General features: G+C 30.3%; 1 protein-coding gene across 1 annotated transcript; it reads left to right on the forward strand.

Annotated features, from left to right (window-relative positions):
* Nucleotides 1-221: 221 nt before the first annotated feature.
* On the forward strand, nucleotides 222-8766 carry LOC101246802 (homeobox-leucine zipper protein ATHB-15). The gene is made up of 18 exons (XM_004252306.5): nucleotides 222-1397; nucleotides 1598-1757; nucleotides 1863-1963; nucleotides 2062-2152; nucleotides 2939-3034; nucleotides 3108-3221; nucleotides 3313-3396; nucleotides 3672-3827; nucleotides 3922-3996; nucleotides 4094-4200; nucleotides 4284-4476; nucleotides 5041-5226; nucleotides 5815-5895; nucleotides 6303-6437; nucleotides 6524-6849; nucleotides 7064-7169; nucleotides 8143-8292; nucleotides 8467-8766. The coding sequence occupies exons 1-18, from the start codon at nucleotides 1192-1194 to the stop codon at nucleotides 8611-8613; spliced, it is 2514 nt and encodes an 837-aa protein (XP_004252354.1). The 5' UTR covers nucleotides 222-1191; the 3' UTR covers nucleotides 8614-8766.
* The last annotated feature ends 12831 nt before the right edge of the window (nucleotides 8767-21597 follow it).

Consider the following 21597-nt stretch of genomic DNA (forward strand, 5'->3'; position numbering starts at 1 on the left):
TCCTCTACGCGATGTTTTACATGTTTTATGTCATGTAGGACACGTATGTATACATGTTCAATTTTATACAAGTTAAACTGTTTACTTGTGCACACTCAAAATTGAAAAATATAATTATTTGATAAAACCAAGTTAAAGATCATATTTATATATTATACCTAATTTTTAAGATATTTTTTTTAATTTTTTTTTATATCTAATCAGATTAATAATTGGAAGATGGTGAATCATTTTGAAGGGGGCATAGGGAGGTCTCTATCAGAGATATTCCATATCTGGTGCAGCTCTGCAGTCAGCAAAATGTCACACAGAGAGTACAGTAGTAGAGCACAGTAGAGTAGGGAGAAGTTGCCTCAAAAGAGGAAAAGAAAAGGTAACGAACCACACATTTGACAGCTCAAAACCACTTTACCAATCCAAACAAAAAATCATCACATTATCCCTCCCTTCTCTCCTTTCTCTATTACTCTCATTTTCCCCAAGTTTCAGGTACCTTTTTCCTAACATAATCCGCCCATAGTGTTCATCATTCAAGATCTGTCCTTTTGAGGAGACTTCATTCCTTACTATGGTCTTCTTTTTTTGATGATTTCTTATGTGAGATGTTGAAAACTGGAAAGAAGTGATAAAGATAGGAGGTTTGGTTTCTGGGGTTTGTTTATTTTGCTTTACAAGGGTTAAAGATTGGATCTTTTTTAGTTTTGGTAGATACCCATGTCTAATCTTGTTTCAGAATTCAAAAGGTTGGTACTTTACTGTTTTGCAAGTGGATGACAGAGGAGATGAAGGTTACAAGTCTTTATAGTATTGGGGGTAGGAAAAAAAGTGATCTTTATGAAATAATGGTGTATTTAGTTGATATTCGTAATGGTTAATAATGTATGTTTAGTTGATGTTGGTAATTGTGAAATTTGCTATGTTTAGTTCTTAGGAGCTCTGAAATCGAAAGATATATGTTTTCTAGTGCTTGAGGCTGAGGGATAAACGCCGTTTCGTTTTGGTAATTGGTTGTTTACATATCAAGAATCTTGATTTTAGAACCTCCCCTTTTTAATCTTACCAAGAAAATGGAAATGTTGTGGTTTTGTTTATAGAAAGACAAGTAGCTGAAAGTGATAGTGTTTGAATTGTTGTTGAAGACTTGGGAAGGCTGTGTAAACAAAAGGGGTGTTTGGATTGTAAGGAATCATAATGTCAATGTCCTGCAAGGATGGTAAATCAATTGAAGATAACGGAAAGTATGTCCGTTATACACCTGAGCAGGTTGAAGCTCTTGAAAGGCTATATCATGAGTGTCCAAAGCCCAGTTCAATGCGTCGCCAGCAGCTTATTCGTGAATGCCCGATTCTATCTCATATAGAGCCTAGGCAAATCAAAGTTTGGTTTCAGAATAGAAGGTATTGCCTAGCTACTGTATTTCCTTTTTTTAATAACTACTTTGATTTGTTGCACTTGAGCTGAGGATTTTTCGGAAACAGCCTCTCTACCTCTGCGAGGTAGGGGTAAGGACTTGTGGGATGTTGTTAGTCTAAAGGATTCATTTTTAGCGACCCCAATTAATTTGAAGTATAATTGATTGTTTCTTTGAGTTGTATAGATGTAGGGAAAAACAGAGGAAAGAGTCATCAAGGCTTCAGGGTGTGAATAGGAAGCTGTCAGCAATGAACAAGCTATTAATGGAAGAGAATGATAGATTGCAGAAGCAAGTTTCTCAACTGGTGTATGAAAATGGCTACTTTCGCAAGCAAACTCAAACTGTAAGATTTTCTTTCCATCATTGAAGTGAAAATTCTTCTTTCATTACATCAAACAACTATTGTTTTTAGGTAACAGAGGATTAAAGTGTGATTCTTGTTTTGCAGACGAAGCTTGCTTCGAAAGACACCAGCTGTGAATCAGTGGTAACGAGTGGTCAACACCACTTGACACCTCAGCATCCTCCAAGAGATGCTAGTCCTGCAGGGTCAGTGGGATTATGGTTGTTGGGTCCTTTTCTTATCTTGTTTTTGGTGTTTGTGAGTGGCTTGTGGCAATTTTTTCAACTTTTTGTGTTTTTTCCAGACTTTTGTCCATTGCAGAAGAGACTTTAACAGAGTTTCTTTCAAAGGCTACTGGAACTGCTGTTGAGTGGGTCCAAATGCCTGGAATGAAGGTATATCATAGATAAATTAATGGACAAATAAATTTAGTTATTCCTTACAGCCAAGTGTTGTGTTTTTTCGGGGTTAAAGGGTAGTTGGGATGTGAAGGAAGTGCTGTGTATTGGTTATGTTCTCCTTCTTTAAGACTCACATGATTAAAAAATTGTTACAGCTAATCTTTTCCAATTAAAATTTTGTTGAAATCCGCCAACTGTAATATCCTAGCATTGAGTGCATCAAATGGGATGCTTCTTTTTCTTTATTAGTATCTTCAATGAATTATGGAGCAATAAGAATTCCCTTGGCTAGCATTATCAAGGACACAGTTTTCCAAACCATAATCTTGACATATAATCTCTCTATTTCAATCTCTGTGGCATATTTCGACTGCACAAGGAGTTTATGAGAGGATGAATTTTTGAATTTGGTCCATAATTTTTGTGTGGTATAAAATTGTCATTACATTTAAGGGTAAAATGTGAAGTTTGAGTTAAATTGTTTCCAAATATAGAATATTGCGATCTTTATGTAACGAACTAAAAAAGAAATGTTGTTGCATAAATTGGAACCGAGGGAGTATAAATTTATATTGTGTTATAAATCATATGGTTTGAAATGTATAGTCCGTAACTATGTCTTTCATGCGGTTGTTATTCAACCTGTAGACCTCTCTGCTCGTGAGGACTATATTAGTGCTAAGCTACCTTTTCTCTCACGTTAATTGTAGCTATATCACTAGTATGTTTTTCCATGCGGGAGTAACTGTTCCTAATCATTGCTTATGCTATTATGTCTAGCCTGGTCCGGATTCCATTGGAATCATTGCTATTTCTCATGGTTGCACTGGCATGGCAGCAAGAGCTTGTGGCCTGGTTGGTTTAGATCCAACGAGGGTAAGTTGGTTATCTATTCTGAGGTCTTCTTTGGGATTATAATTTGAAAATTAATTGGCTGAGCTCCCTCTAGGTTGCTGAGATCCTTAAGGATCGCCCTTCCTGGTATCGTGACTGTCGGGCTGTTGAAGTTCTAAACATGCTGCCCACTGCCAATGGTGGAACCATTGAACTTCTTTACATGCAGGTAGGTCATTAGTATCCCAAATTTTCACTACTTGCACCTTCAGTCCTTTTATGCTTGCTTGATAATCTTATGGAAACTTCTTACTGTTTAGCTTTATGCTCCAACAACTTTGGCGCCTCCTCGTGACTTCTGGCTGATACGCTATACTACTGTTACGGATGATGGTAGCTTTGTGGTATGAGATATGTTTTTCACTGTTGGTTTCTTAAATCAAGAGATTTATTTTCAGCCATCCGCAGAAGATATACAGTATCACTTTCATGATGTTTATGAGTATCACACACAATGTGACTGCTGCAATATTGTTTTTCCCCTTAAAATGCATGAGTATGTCTCTAATATAATTCAAACAGTAACCTGTTTGGTGGACATATTCATTTTTCTTGATGTGACCTGCAACTAGATTTTGGTATTCCTCATCAATCAATATTTCATTTAATAAATGCACAGGTTTGTGAGAGGTCATTAGGAAATACTCAAAATGGTCCAAGTATGCCGCAAGTTCAGAATTTTGTGAGAGCAGAAATGCTGCCTAGCGGATACCTGATTCGGCCTTGTGAGGGAGGCGGCTCTATTGTCCATATTGTAGATCATATGAATTTAGAGGTAAAGGTGTCATCTATTATGTTTGAAAAAATATCACTTTCAGTAGCTTACGTATGCCATGTTACAGTTTATGTATCATTATTATTATTGCCAGGCATGGAGTGTGCCAGAAGTGTTGCGTCCACTGTATGAGTCATCTGCAGTGCTTGCTCAGAAGACAACAATGGCAGTAAGAACTTCTACCGAATCTGATGCAACATGCATGTAAGACGAGAACACTATTTGTACTTCAGATGCTCGATATCATTGTGTTCCTTTCCATGCAGGCACTACGCCAACTGAGGCAGTTAACCTTGGAAGTTTCACAGCCTAATGTCACTAACTGGGGCAGGAGACCAGCAGCTCTACGGGCATTAAGCAAGAGGTTGAACAGGTCTGAAACTAGCTTTTGATGAATGTTGTTTTTGTTTTGTTTGAGTTACTCACTGTTCACTATTCATTACACTATTTTGGCAGAGGGTTCAATGAGGCTCTCAATGGTTTCTCCAGTGAAGGCTGGTCTATGCTGGATAATGATGGAATGGATGATGTCACCATCCTTGTTAACTCCTCTCCCGACAAATTGATGGGTTTAAACCTTTCTTTTTCTGATGGATTTACTTCTCTAAGCAATGCAGTTTTGTGTGCAAAAGCATCTATGCTTCTACAGGTCAGCTGAATCAGTATGTTTATGCTAAAATTATACAATTTACAGGCTTTCTTGTTTTTGATAAAATGGATGAATAATTAATTCACCATGTTTCTCAAGCTCACTTCATTCTCTAACTGGTTGAATGACTGTTTGCATTCTGATACTTCAATTCCAAGATGATTAAGAACACTGATTGATGAGAATCATCAAGTTAATTGGCTTGCTTGGTTGTTCTCATGTCTTCCGAGTCTTTGTGCATGGGCCCCTAAAAGACTTTATTTTGTGGTCGGTATACAATACAAACAACCAATTTAAAGGAAAAACACCATTTTACTACATTGATAGTGTAGCTTGATTGGCTTGTTCTGGATATTTCTTGCTTGAAAAATCATAAAATGGTTTAATGGAGGTCTTGTTCTCAAAGTTTGTGTACTCTGTTATTACCTGTGATTACTACTACTTCTCCTAATCAATTTCTTTACACAAAACGTCTTCCTTCTTTTTTGGGGAATTTATGTACTTTATCCTGACTTGACCATATTATTTTCTTGCTTTTTTGACATCTTCTTTTTTCTTGTTCAGAGTGTTACTCCTGCGATACTTCTCAGGTTTTTGCGTGAGCATCGATCAGAATGGGTAGACAACAATATTGATGCTTACTCAGCTGCAGCTGTTAAAGTTGGTCCTTGCAGCCTACCTGGGGTCAGAGTCTCTAACTTTGGGGGTCAAGTGATACTTCCACTGGCACACACTGTTGAACATGAAGAGGCAAGTGTTTAGTTATTATTTAGTCAATGGCATGCCTATCTTTCTATCTTCTGTGGATACTGTTAGAGACCCACATTGATGGGTGAAATGGACAGGTGGTCTGTTTCTTTGGACTTGTACAATCCTCCTCTCATGAGCTAGATTTTGGGATTGAATTAGGCCAAAGTGTCATATGTTTACATGGTATGAAAGCCCATCCCTTCCCAGTTCTTGTTTCACCCGATGTTGGCCCCCTCTCTTATCTTGTCCATGCTCCAGTTTTGATTATTATTTAGTTTTAATTAATGTTTAAGTTGAAGCAGTTCTATATACATTTCCACTTATTTTATATTTTTCTTGAAATTTCTATCATTTCTATGTTATTTATCTTCTTATTGTTTATTTTTATCATATTATTTATAAAATATTAAAAATTAAAGATCCACCGGGCTTACGCCCATGGCCTTGTGCCTTCTAAAACACTAGCCCTCAGCTCATGAGCTAGTTTTTGGGTTGAGTTAGTTGTATGGTCCATTTCCTTGTAAAATACTAGTCGATCCCTGGTCAATTGTCATTAATGTTGATCACAAGCTCCTTTGTGCTCAGTAGTTGCTGGAGGTCATTAAGTTGGAAGGAGTTTGCCATTCCCCAGAAGACGTTATAATGCCAAGAGATATGTTTCTATTGCAAGTAAGTTCTATTCCTGAACATGTGAATATTGTTCCTATGTAGAGAAATTTTACTGGTTCTAACAATATTCATAGCTTTATATAAGCAGACTTAATACTAGATGGTGGGCTATGTAGTTGTTTGAGAAGCTTCAGTTAACTCTGGTTTTGGACGACCATCCAGATCCAGCAGAAATTTTGTTATATATAACACATGCTAATATGTTCTCCTGATCTACTAAAACTCTAAACAGGCTAATACCAAATAGTGAGCATCCAGATTCTTGGTTCCTCCGTTAAGATGCCACAAGATTTGACGGAGTCAAAATATTGGTCAAACCTGTATAGAAATTTGAGTACGCAGGGTTAAAATGGCTGTTTTGACTCGAAACGTAGTTTACAATGCTTTGCCTTCTGTGCTTTTGGCAGTTGTGCAGTGGAATGGATGAAAATGCTGTTGGTACCTGTGCTGAACTCGTTTTTGCTCCAATAGATGCCTCATTTGCCGATGATACACCACTCCTTCCTTCTGGGTTTCGCATTATTCCTTTAGACTCTGCTAAGGTATCATGTTCATCACTTGATCACTTCTTATTCAGCTGTTTCCTTGTTATCCACAGAGTAATTTGAGAATGTTCAATTTCATGCAGGAAGCCTCCAGTCCAAATCGCACCCTTGATCTTACTTCTGCTCTTGAAACTGGGCCAGTAGGAAGTAAGGTGGCTAATGATCTCAAGTCAACTGGTGGCACATCAAAATCTATTATGACAATTGCTTTCCAGTTTGCATTTGAAAGCCACATGCAAGAGAATGTTGCATCAATGGCTAGAAAATATGTACGAAGCTTCATTTCATCTGTTCAAAGGGTCGCATTAGCACTTTCTCCATCTAACTTCGGTTCCCTGGGAGGCCTTCGTCTGCCGCTGGGGACTCCTGAAGCACATACACTGGCTCGGTGGATCTGCCAAAGTTACAGGTGCGGCATATACTTGCATGTTGCTTAAGATATAAGTGTATGGTTTTCTTAGTTTTAAGAATGATTTGTTTTTCATTTTTCATTTCTGCATGTGCTGATGTGCAAATGATGTTTACTTGTTTCTGTTTAGAAGTTATCTTGAATAGGGGATTAGTATGAGGAGGATATTGTATCCCTGAACAAGTGTTTGATTCTGTTCTCCCCTTTGTACCAGGCGATTTCTGGGTGTGGAGCTTCCAAAATTGAGTAGTGAAGGAAGTGAGTCTCTCCTTGATAGCCTATGGCATCACTCAGATGCTATTATCTGCTGCTCTGCTAAGGTTTGTGTTATAAAGACAATCTGCAGTTTCTTATGCTCGTGTAAACAGATTCCTTAGCAAAACCTCAGAATTCAAGTACTTGTCCCGTTCCAATTGATGTGATGTACTTTGACTTGGAATGATCAGAGTTTTAAGAAAGCAAGACTTCATAAACTTGTGCTCTATAATAAGTCATAAATATTCTTGTAGCTATAAGTTATCCTAAGTTTAAAATTCACTTGTGTCTAAATATAGGAAGGTGTTATTCTTTTATAAGTTTCCGTTTGAAATGCTTTTCTTGAAGCCAACAGTCCATCACAAACCTCTCTACCTCCACTAGTTAGGAATAAGGTCTGCATACACCCTACCTTCTACAGGCCCCTGACCTAGGGGATTACACTAGGTATGTTGTAAGGGGCCGTTTGGTAGAGTGTATTAGGAACAATAATGCATGCATTAGCCTTTTGTATTACTAATACCTTGTTTGGTTCTCTTTTTCAACCTATATGTGTATAACTATGTATTACTTATACCATGAATTTCTAGGTATTAGCAATGCAATGATTTTAATGCATGCATTACCATGATTAAATACTTAATTGCCCCTCAACCTTTTTTTTTAGACCTTTTCACTATAATAGCGGAGGGTATCTTTGTAAACAATATATTTTTTTTCAATTCATACTATTTTAATGCACCAAACCAAACAATGGATAAGAATAATCTATGTATAATTAATGCAAGCATAATTAATACATTCTATTTAGCATTATTTTTATACACTATCAAACGACAGCTAAATATATCGCATAAGTTGGGATATAGGGGGTATATCTAGTTCTGGAAAATATTCAACAAGACTATGCATTAGAAGCAAAACTTGTTGATTGCGACTTTGGCTTTTGACATCATTTGTGTTGTTTGTAGTTGTCTCATCTACAGTCAGTTTTTAAATCTTTTAGTATATGGGTGCTGAAGTTCAATATTTACGCAGGCTTTGCCAGTTTTCACATTTGCAAACCAGGGTGGTCTTGACATGCTTGAGACAACCTTGGTCGCGCTTCAAGATATATCTTTGGAGAAAATATTTGACGAACACGGAAGGAAAAATCTCTGCTCTGAGTTCCCACAGATAATGCAACAGGTTGGTAACTCCTTTGTGAGGAATCTATTACATACACTTGTCTAACTTAGCCAGTATAGTTGAAATGAAATTTCAATCGCGTCTGAAATGAAAATATAGTGATTCTCCATCTGTACTGAGATAGTGGGAGCATACAAGTATGTACCAAACATGTTAACTCTATTATTATGACAGGGTTTTGCATGTCTACAAGGCGGAATCTGTTTATCGAGCATGGGTAGGCCTGTTTCTTATGAGAAAGCTGTGGCTTGGAAGGTTCTGAATGAAGAAGATACTGCTCATTGTATTGGTTTTATGTTTGTGAATTGGTCGTTTGTTTAAATTTGTTATCAGTAAACTTAAGCTACATACATATCTACAAACCATTTTGAACTAGTTTGGCTTTTTGTGCTTTTGTTGCTACTCAATGTGACATGAAATCTTTTGGAATGTGATTACAAGATGATGTCTGGTGTCTGCATTTGATCCCACAAATTTGGATTTGTGCTAAGTAAGACTTCATTCGGTGGTAAACGCCTCTAACTAAGTTTTTTTTTTCATACCCAAGGGTTTGAATTCGAGATTTTTGACTAAGGAAAGAGCGGTCCTAGCAGACTTTGGGTGGTCTAGGTGTTGATTAAACAGATGCTCTTATTTTAGGATGATTTTTTAAATTTTATCCTTTTAATTGACACTAATACTCTTATTTTAGGATGAATTTGAACTTTTATCATCTAAATTGGTAGTCTTTAATTTTGACTCTTCAATACATATAATCTTAATATTAAAATAAAAATGGCAAGGCGAGAGTTTATATTTCAGTATCAAAAAATTCATTTGCGGGTGAAGGTTAAGTTCAGTTTTCGATATCTCACTCCACTATGTTAGAAGACTGAGAAGCTCTAATTTATTATTAATCTCGTGGTTTAATATCTACTCGGTAAAGCCTAGACCTCACTCCTTTCCTTCTATTGGAACTGTCAACAGATCTAGATCAATTAGATGTCAGTCGATTCTGTCTGAAAGTGATTTCAGTTCAAATCCTTTTTGTAGAGTGAAATTCTCCAAGTTACGTCTTGTAAAATAAATGAAAAATACTCAAAAATATCTCTAAATTATTTGAAATGACTCATATTTATCCTTAAATTATATTTCAATTTAAAATTACCTTTTGCTATATTATTAGGTCAAAAGTACCCGTCTTATTAACTGAAGCTCTGTTAAATGTCATGTGATATTTCACATAAGGGCCACATCTTTTATTCATTTTCACATAAACTAATATTTCTAATCCCTGTAATACCCCCCTCATTTCTCCATTTCCGTTTAAAATCATTTCACACAAAAATATTAAGAGGCTGTTTGGCTCAGCTTAAAAGCTGGTCAAACTGACTTAAAAGCTGATTTTTGATTTATTTAGCTATTTGACAATATTCAAAATAACTTATTTTAAGTTAAAAAAAACTTATTTTGAGCCTAAAGTTAAAAACTGGGGTAGGAGCGTTTTTTTTTTTTAGCTTATAAGCTTTTTTAAGTTGACCACATTTTTATCTTTTTGCCCTTAATATTTTTATACAATCTCCAAATTATCCATATAACCCTAACATTTCTTTCTTCCATTTTTCCCTTTTTACGTTTGACATAACAACTTCAGCACTTTTATCCAAACGCATAACTGCTTATTTTAAAAATAAGTTTCAGCACTTTTAAAAATACTTTTTTAAAGCTACTTTTATTAAGCCTATCCAATAGACCCTAAGTATAAAGATTTACCACACCATTTTACCTAATTTATTTCTAAAGACTTCTTTCTAATTAGAAGCAATAAAAGAGATGTAGTTGTCAAGTTGTCTTTTTTCTTGGAGAAATGTCAATAATGAAACACTTTGGCAACGTATGTCATCCCTTTACACCACACTTGTCCAATCCTTGAAACTTGTCTTATAATGAATTTTGCATGAAAACTTATATCCAAATGTCTTAAGACACTTGTCTATATGATAAAGCTTCTTATTGGCCTATAAATATTATCTTCCCTTTAAGAAAAAGTTAGTAACAATACTGTTACTCATGTTCTGGTAGGAAATTGTGATGTGAAAAAGTTTCTTAGTACATTGCATTATTATTGTGATATTTACTTGTTTCCCAATACAAAATCTATGTCAGTCTCTAACTCTTTCGAAGATAGTATACAAGATTGAAATGCGAAAGACTTAATTATTTAAATTATGATCGGAGAGTACAATGCGCGTTACACTTTTTTTTATGAAGGTTTTTAGAGAGTGCATGCAATGCGTATTGAGAATATATATTAGAATTTCTACTTTTATATTGACATTGACATCATATTTTTGGTAAAATAAATGTGGATGTTCATGTGTGTGAATTGATATGGCCAATTTTTTCTTTTAAAGCCTCTTTTCTTAATGGCTAAGAAACAATGTTTTTGGCTTATAAAAGCCACTTTGTTCTTTTACAAATTGTTAATAAGACATATACAATTCTCTCCTTCACTCTTTCGGCGTACTTTAGCTTTCTTGTTTATCTAAAGTTTGTTTTCTTATTTATTTTATAATACGTTATTAGCATGAAGCTCTATCAATTTAAATAAATACTTTGAAAGCTTCAAAGTTACAAATTTTCTTTCTTAAATAGTGCAAATAGATGAATCTCGCGGACACCATGCAAGATAAAAATTAGATATCAAATTAAAATCGTGCCATGATAATGATATTTCTATATCATTTTGGCCAAGATTTAAAAATGAAATATCTTTCTGTTAAAGATTATCTTGCATTGTGAAATATTTTAACATTGAGATATTTCATTTTTAAATCTTTATCAAAATGATGTTGGAGAAATATCATTATTTTGATTTGATAGTTGATTTTTATCTCGAATGATGTGTGTCGATCTATCACATTAAGATAGAATTTTGCTATGTAATATTCAAGATAATTAGCTTTTGCCGATATATCTTAAGCAATAAATTCAAGTTTGAAAGATTCACTTTATTTATACTTCCAAAGCTTTTGAAGTATTTATTTGAACTGATAAAGTTTTGTGCTAATAATATATTATAAAATAAATAAAAATTAGTTTAAATAAACAAAGCAGGAAAAAATAAGAAAGCTCAAGTAGAGGAGAAAATTTTATATGTATTGTTGTTCTTTGTAAACAGTCAAAACATTGTTTCTTCGCCATTAATGAAGAGACTCATTGACTAAAAGAAGCTATGCCATAATAGTCCCATGGACATCATATTTATTTTACAAAAAAACATATTCCCTTTGGTTTATTTTTTTTTATTACGATTTGATTTGACATATTCATTAATATATAGAGAAAAATATGTGAAATGATAAACACTTAAGAGTATAATTTAATATAGCTACAATACTGATTATTTTTAATTCATAGCTACATTTTGTGAAATTTTACTATTTGATTTTTTGATTGTATAAATTTAAATTTGTATAATTTAATTTTTGATAGTATAAGATTTAGAATTTGTATATGTTTACTTTAGCTATTTGTAAATAAAATTATAAGAAAATAATTATTAAAATTATAGCTATAAAATTTTATTTTATCTATTATTTTTTTTTAAAATGATATTTTCTCTATAATATATATGTTCCTTGTGGTAAAAGAGTTTGACGATAAAAATCACATATAATTATTTTTATTTTTTAAAGTTTTACAATTTGAAATTTCATCAATCTATAAATAAAATATCAATTATTTTCTTTTATTATTTGAACTATTTTAATTTCATCTACAAACAGGTGTGTTTTACTATGTTGTATCAACATGTGCTTGGTATTTTTTTTTAGATGATATTTTGTCATTTTATGATTGGTTGTTACTATTTTTGTGTTTGGTTTTATTTTTTATTTTTAGGTGATATTTTGTCATTTCATAATTAATATTTTATATTATTTTTTGTTTATTCCACATGCATAATATTAGGATATTTACAAAATTAATTATGCACAATACATGGTTCTATTCTTTCATATTATTTGTTAGTAATTTTTTTACACTCTTTAAAAGTACATAAATAAAATAATACTTCTACTAATTTACTTTGAATTTTTTTAATACTTTCTTCTTTTATTTTACTTTTCATACTTGAATTTGAACATTTATTAAAAAAATAAATTGATATGACTATTTAATTACCACAATATTTTTAATAATTAGTGTTTATTACTAAGTTTTGAAAAATTGAGGAGTAAGTAATTAATATTAAATATGAAACATGAAAAAAATATCTTTTCTTCGTATTAACTATCGAAATTTGAATCCTTCAAAAAGATCGAGCACTTATCAAATCGTTCGCCTGAACTCAAACTTATAAAATTATGACAAATTCTATTGTAACCAATTGAATTATAATTTAACGAATATATTTTAAATTAATTAAATTATAACTCAATAAATTTTATTTAAATTAAACTAATTATGATTATTTTTATTACTAAATCATTTTCAATAAGGCCCGTGCTTATGCGGGCTTGCCATCCTCTAGTCAATATATACACAATACTAGTTCAAATAAACAATAATTATTTCAATGTATAGACAATATATTTTTATCATTATCTCAATCATAATTGATAAAAATATGAACTTGGCCAAAAACAAATCCTAGTGCCAAAGCTGCCTCATTAACTTTGCCATTAAAGCTGGTGGATTGACTAAATATCTGCTAGTGCATTTTCTTCTTTTATAAAATATAATTAAATTGGGATAGAATGACATAATCTGAATTTTTGAAAAGGTGTTCGATCATGAAAATAAATTTTTATGGTCAACTTTTGAATAAAAAGATCTTTTTTTTAAATGATAAAATTTCGTGGCTAAATGAATAGCTTGTGATTGGAAAAATCTTGTTGGTCAAAAAATTTGATCAGAATAATATTTTACCTATATTATTTTATCTTTTTAAATATTTTTATCCATTTAACTTTAATACCTTTAAGTAAAAATGAAAAACAAAAACCAATTTATCTTAAAACAAAAAAAAAATTCCTGATCATTTAGCGTTATATAAAAACCTTTTGTATAAAGGCTCTCATCATTTTGTCTGGTAGACTATACTTCATACCATAGCCCATAAGAATTCACTAGTATAATTTTTTAAAATGATTTTTACAAAATTCCAAGTAATAAAGACAAAAAATGTTTAAAATCTTTGAATGAGTAAACGAAACGTATTAGTACTAGTAATAGTAGCATACTTTTCAATTTTCTGAAAAAGACATAAAATAACATGATGAAATTATTGAACTTGAAAAAATAACCATTGGTGTATTGACAAAGTTTTTGTCACTTGACTTCTTCAAAATATGTAATAATTACACCTTTAGTTTTTTAATTTTTAACATGTCAATCACTAAGATTGTTGGGGTCAATGATAAAAATTTGAGACCCCTTTTTTTCACATAATAATAAAAAAAGGTTATTAATAAATAAATGAATTTTATTATTTTATTTTTTGTTCATATCAATTAGCCTCGTGAAAAAAAAAGTTTTTGATCTTCAATATTTGTAAAATTTTTTAAAGGTCATATAAATTATAGGGCTAAATAGTAAAAAAATTATTCTATTTTAATTTAGTGAGTAATCAAAATGTCCATATAATATAATACGAAAGGAGTGCTATAGTCGTGACTCAAGTAGTATATTATTATTTCTTTTTCTGAGACGTTTATTCAATTAATTTTTAAAACTTAATAATTATTTATTAGAGGTTTATCATTTTTTTAACGTATGAATAAAAAGTCAATCGTTTTTTCTATATTTTATCTTAGCATTAGTTACGTTGTTATCTCCCATTCTTTCTCTCATATCTAATACTAAACACACTACAATAAAAAGTAATTTTTACCGGAAAACAATATGCACATTAACAAATAGCGTTAAAGTTCTTATTAATATTAGTTACTTGTCATTATATTCACTGTCGCTATAGGCTTTAAGAACATTTATAAATAGTGATAATTACCACTAATTAAGAAACATATTTAACAATAATTAATCTATTGCGTTTGAAATCATTTTTGGTATAATGACATAAAACATATGTGTGGTATGATAGTAATATCTTCATGTCAATTATTATATTTTAAGGAGCATGTAGAATTAAAAGTAAACAAGAGTATTAGAGCATGAGAAGAGCAAAAAGCTTTAAGGCTGGTGACTACAATAAGCTTAATCATTGAAGCCATTGTCGTTTGGTTTAGATTAATTTGCCTAATGAATCATCAAATATATAGAACAAATAACACCTACCGCAGACATAAGTCATTTGTTATTATATTGAATGAATTTAAGGAGAGCATTTCATCATCACCTTAAAGGTAAAATTTAGCATACAATCCAACAATTCCATAAAATTGTGATTTGATTGCAAGTATAATTAAAGTTAAGAGTCTTCTACAGAGCCAAAAGAACTGCAAAATAGAAGATGCATGTATAGTTTCTAATCACATGCATCTTCTATATTAGTTTCCCATGTTAACATGAAACTAGTCACTTGGTCAATAGATGAGAAGGGCATGATTTTATCAAATTCCACAATAAATTTGGAGCTTGAATCGTGGCATAATCCGGACTCTTAAACCCTACTAAAGTGAATTTCTTGAGTTATAGCATAATGTTAGATTCAATTCTGAAATGTTTGGGAACTTATAGGATAAATAATTATTGATTTTAATAATATTTTTTAGTTATTTCCTCCGCCCACCATTGTTTGTTAGGGTTAGGTCATGCACTCTCCTCAAGGAAAATTTAATAAAAGATTAATTTGACTAATATAATCCTACTATCAAGAATATCAAAAGTCTACATAACTTTTCAATTGATAAAATGAAATAATTATTAAGGATAGAATTGAAAAAAAAATGACTAAATTATTTAAATTAACAATTAATCTTGAATATCTATTTTTAATATACCTGCCAAACAATTTTGGAGGGAGGAAGTATCATTTGTAGCAATATTATGTTAAATCTGCAATATTTACTGAAAGTAAATTATGTATGAAATATATATGTATTATGATTGTTTTTTAAAAATATATTATGCTTGTTCGGTAAGAAATTAACATTATACAATAAGTGCATTGAAATTTGTGATAAATGTATTATCAATCAATAAAACTTATATTTGAACAATAAATTATTTTTTATAATAAGTATTAAAATTATATCATAAATATATTAAAAATAATCAAGTAAAAAAAATTATTACTATAAATAATAAATATTTTTAATTATGATATATTCATGTAAAATTGTAAACATGTTTACAAAAGCGGTCATGATATATTTGGGCGAATATCCACTTTTAAATAGTTATTGTCAAATATTAGTTATTGTATTAAACAAAGGTGAAATGTGAAATACGTGAAAAAGGGTATGATAAGTTTCATCGTAATACACGCAATACATAAACATGTATTATGCCATATAGGACATGTGTGTCTACTTGTTTAATTTTATACATGTTTAAGTGTCTACTTGTGCACATTCAAAGTTGGAGAGTATAGTTGTCCACTGAAACCAAATTATGAGCCATGTTTATGTGTTATACCTATAATATAACTAGATATATTTACCTGTGTGATTGAAAAATTTGTGTTGAAATGTAAATTTAGAAGAAATGTGGGGTATATACACACATTTATAATCTCACTGCATTGTTTTTGCATATAGGTGCACGATATTTACATATTTACACAATCACATAAGCTGATATTCACAAAGGGCAAAATAGCAATTGGCACTGAAGATCAAAAAACTGTTTTTTCTTAATTGATTTGTGTGGATTCCAAAGATGGATTTGTTTAACAGCTTATCCATGTCCATATTTTTATGTAGGAAATAAAGATAAATCATAGTAGCCAGTAAGATGACAAGCATGATGTTATAAATGTAACCAAAATTAAATGAGACCTCAAAGATATTAGATCTAGGGATAACATTATGTCATATAGAGATTATACCATAACATAAATTAATTTTATACAATTTATTTAACGGTCTTTAATATGAACATATAAATTGTATACAATTTGTTTAATGATATTTAATATAGCGTACGGTGCCTGAGTACAATAAAAATTTCAAAAAAATTATGTTTCCTTTGATGTTCTATATTTCATTCATATTGGGTTAAATTTCATTTATAAATCAAAGATAGAGATCATAAATAAAGACGCTTACTTGTCAAAATAATTCATTGTCTTTTCTTTTGTCGGAATGTCAATGGATGACAAGTGGGTTTGGTAATGGTGATAGTGGAGATTTTGTAATTAGTATATAATAAAAGAAAAGTTAAAATAGAGAAAATAATTAATTTTTATTATATTTATTATGTGACATTGACATGGCAAGTGTGTGTTACACCACAATATACTAGAGGGACTATCTCATTTTAGGAGGGAATTGAATTTCTGTAAAGTATGAGCGCATAGTTGAAAATCTGATCATACGTTGGAATGACTTCTGATCATTTTCTCTATATATAAAAAGAAAATTGTATAACTTTATTTTCTATTCTAAGATATCTAGATATTTCTGTGCTTGAAGATTATTATTTTATCTGATAGTAATTTTCAGTTTGTTTTTATCTGTTTTGTCATCGTATGACGCAATAATTAGTATCTATTGCATGCGTGCGTCTTGAGAGTTAGATGTGATTTTTATTTTTTCTCTCATGTTGTGAGAATTCGTGTCACTTTGCTTCCAATGATTTTCTTATCACTGTATGTTACTTTGATGATTAATTACCCGATTGGACTCCCCATCTTCCTCTCATCGAATCGTTGAATGAGAAATTAGTCTCAATTTTTACAAAAATAATGGGTAAGATCCTGAATAAGATCAATGGTCGGCATATGTTAAAGAATGACAAAAGTCCATATCGGTGGTTAATGAGATGGTGAACTCCTTACAAGGCTTGGTCAATGTTCCTCCCTTTGAGCTAACTTTTGGGGTGTGAGTTAGGTCTAAAACCCAATTTTACATGGTACCAGAGCAGGATCTGTCTCACCCGATGTTGAGATTCCCAAAATCAAAATTGTTCACGCATTAAATGGCACTCGGCCAAAAACATGCAATTTGCTTAATTATGTGAGTGGTACTAATATCAAATTCAAACATGCACTTGATTAGCCACAATGTTTACAGCTATTTAGCATTATAAATAACATTATTAGGTTAATTAATCGGCTATATGTCTAATTCAACAAGATAAAAGAATAGAAAGTAAATTTACCGATGTAAATTTAGATTAATCCACAAAATCAAATTCTTATACCGAATGCTTAGAAAGAAAAAAGAGAATGGAATTTTTACACGATTACTCAACACAGGTAAAAATATTATGCGTGTATACTTGTTTCACCAGTTAAAAATAGAAACTCATAGGGTAAAAAATGTCTGAAATATGTGTATAATACACATGCATATGATGTGTCAAAATAACAAACCAAATGAAGATACGTGGTATTTTTAATTTAAAATAATTATAAAAATAAATTTTTAATATAAACAAGTCAAAATTAAAAAAAAAAAAGATTTTCAACTTAATTTTTTTTAAAAAAAATTATACAACTCTCACCCATCATTGTTAATTCTCCATGTGTATGAACTTTACTATTTTCATTTTTCTTTATGCCTTATTTCTTATTTCCAATTAAATTGGAAATGTTTCTTTAAGAGATTTATTCCTTACTTTGTTTATTTCTTTTTTTTTTATTTGCTTCGATTTATGGGGGAGAAAGGGTATGGGTGTGTATGGGGAGATGAAGAAGCAGAGAAAAAATATTTGAATGATAAACTTCATTTTTTTTGGGCAAAAAATTATCAGATAGCGATCTTAATTTTTTTCTAAAAAAAACAACGAAAGTTTTTTTACATTTACAAAATTAATAGTATAAATGATAAGAAAAAAAATAAAAGAACAAAGAAGAAGAAATCTAATAAAAAAAGAACTTGCATTGAATTGTTTACAAGAAGTGGTTGCAACAATATCGTGTGGAAAAAAATGACGAGTGAAATGACAGGAGTGGATATGCAAAGAGACAAGACTGTAAAAGAAGAAGAAATTGAAAATGAAAAAGAAAAATGTTAAAATATTTGATTTCACGAGCCGTGAATTATTCTTTTGTGTCACATCTGCATAAAGTGTTTAAGTGATTCAAATTTTAGAGGGTAGAGATGTTCAATGAGTGCAAGTCCTAGTTAAAGCGTCCAAGTAAATTATGTGAAAAATTTTAAGGAAATAATTTTTTGCCATCGATTTGAGGGATAAAAAGTTAAAAAACCACTTTAAAATAAGAGCAATTTGTGCTTAATCTTGATATAAATATTGTTTATGTCAAAAATTACTTGAGATGTAACATCTTCAAATAGTCTTTGATATTATCTAACCTTTTTCCAAAAAAAAATCTCTATTAATATATTCAAGTAGTCATCTCAAAATGCATCAATTAATTATGAATAAATAATAAAGTAGTACTATTAAATAGGCATATATATATATGTCCTACACTTTTTGTTTGTTTGTTTGCTTATTAGTTGGGATTTTTGGTTTTGCTTTAGTTTATTTTTCTCTGCTTTCTTGTATGAGTAAAGGTATGCCAGAATATTCAAAAGGTCTCTTGAGTTTTTAAAAGATAAATCAATAAAGAAAAGTTGTTGAACCACAACTTCAAGAAAAAAGTTGTTAGAAAAATGTACCATTTCTTTTAACAATTTTTTTTTAATTAATAAGAATTCGATTTTCCATTTTTTAATTTTCTCACTATGTTTCCTTCCTAAATCTCCATTTATTACAGTAAAGAGATAATTTATTAGTGCAAATCTATAGGTATATAATAATTGAGCATGCTAAGTCTTCCTTAAACAATTTGGGTATCTAGATGAAGCTAAGGGGTTCATTTCAAACCTTTTTGTTCAGAAAGATATATTATGTAAGGTTAATTTGAATTTTATGGTTATATTTTGTTTATATTTACTTATTACATTTAGACGTAATATATTTATTAAAAAAATAATAATTAACTTGGCTATTTTATCACACTATTTTTATTAATTGATACTATTATTGGCTTGTGAAAAATAATTTGAGAACAAAGTAGTCAATGCAATGGGTAAGACATGATTTTTTTTTGTCATTTCTTGATATCTTAAAAGTGATAAGTAAAAATAGTTTATGTAAAATACATTTTAAAGTCTATTAGGTCAATTACCGCTTGTTCTTTTTTCTTACCCGACTATCTCCATCTACTCAAAGTGTGTTTCAATACCTAAATAATAATAATTCATATAAATGGAAAAAACTAATATATAGTTTAAAATATAAAATCACGAAAAAATCATTTTATTATTAATTATCTTTATGTTAAAAATAAACTTTAGGATCAAATGAAATAACCTGAATATTAATAATTGTGATTATTTTGCATAAAGGCTCTCATCATATTGTCCTGTAGACTACATTTCCATACCTTAGCCTATAAGAATTTACTAGTATAATTTTTCGAATGATGTTCACAAAATTCAAGTAATAAAGACAAGAAAATGTTACTATAAACTTTGAAAGAGTAAACGAAACGTATTACTAGTAATAGTAGCATACTTTTCAATTTTCTAAAAAGGACATAAAATAACATTTATGGAATTATTGAACTTGAAAAATAAACAATGGTGTATTGACAAATTTTGCCACTTGGTTTCTTTAAAAATAAATTGTAATAATTGCACCTTTAGTTTTTTCATTTGTTTAACTTGTGAATCAGTAAGATTGTGGGGGTCTTAATTTGATCAAATCATATACTCACTCCGTTTCATATTTGATATAGTGATTAAAAAAAATTGTTAATAGATCAATAAATTATTTTGTCTTTATTTATACTAATTAACCTCTGGAAAAAAAATTGGATTATCAAAATTTGTTTTAATTTTTAAAGATCATATTGATTTTACGAGTAAAATGGAAAAAAATAATTATATTTGTGACTCAATTAGTATTATTTTTCTCTTTCTAAGATGTTTACCCAATTTTTTATTCTAATCATTATCCATTAGAGGCTCACCTAAACTTTATTTGTTTAGTGATTCTTAAATCAATCGAATGATGATGAATTACTTCTATTTAATAAAATATTCAATTCGAAGATAAAATCTCAAATCTCTCTCGATAAATACAGAGTAAGCTTGAAGTTAATTTTTTTTTTTGCTTTTTTATTAGAGTTACCTTTCAATTTGAGATTTTTGTTTATGTAAATCTAACTTTAGTCGGACTCTAATGTTAATATACCAAACACTAGGTGAAAAATCAATAAATAAGTAAATAAATGTATTTTGAAACTTAATCACTTGACTAATTTTTTTTTTTTTCACTTGACTAATTGAAAAGCTGAACTAGGGGAGAGTCCAAATGAACATATTGGTTTGGATTTAAATAGGTTAAAATAAAGGGAAAATGCACAAGTAAGTCCTTAACATATGTCCGAAATTTCAGAGATACACTTACAATATAATAAGATTCTATTATCTCACTGAACTTATCTTATAAGTAATTTTCTACCCCTTTTCGGCCTACGTAGCACTAACTTAAAAAAAAAATCAACTAGCATTGGTCCCATAAGATAGTGTCACGTAGGCCGAAAAGGGAAAAAAATAATAAAATAAGTTCAAACGGGTAATAGAACTTTTTTATTGTATAAGTGTGTCTTTAAGATTTCGGACATAAATTGAGATAATACTTATACATTATCCCTAAAATAAATTAAGTCATAAATAAATTGGATTAAAATTGATCTAAAAATTACGTATTAATTGAAATGGACTAAAACTAAGTTAAGCTAAACTCTATCCAACTTGATCCTATTTTCTGATGAGCTTTCAAACACTAATTAAAAAGATTGCGCTAATTAAGCAAATCGCTTTAATCAAACAAAAAGTAAATGTCTTTTGAAACTTATTTGAAATGTTGGACTGGAGGGTATCAAATGGACATGTTGTGAAACATGACTTAAAATAAAAAGAAAAATTACTCAAATACACTTTTTATGTTTCCATTATTTCCAATATTTCTTTTTCTTTCTAAAAACATCTAATTTTTTTTATTTTTTTAATGTATTCGAGCTATATATTAAAGTATCCAAACTAATATTTAATGTATCCGAGCTACATATTATAGTATCCGGTTTATTTTATAATGTTTTCGGGCTAGTTTTTAATCTATATGTTTTCGGTTTATGTCATAATATATACAAAATACTCTTTAATATATTCGAGCTATATA

The sequence above is a fragment of the Solanum lycopersicum genome, chromosome 12 (genome assembly GCF_036512215.1).
Source record: "Solanum lycopersicum chromosome 12, SLM_r2.1".
NCBI classification, from domain to species: domain Eukaryota; kingdom Viridiplantae; phylum Streptophyta; class Magnoliopsida; order Solanales; family Solanaceae; genus Solanum; species Solanum lycopersicum.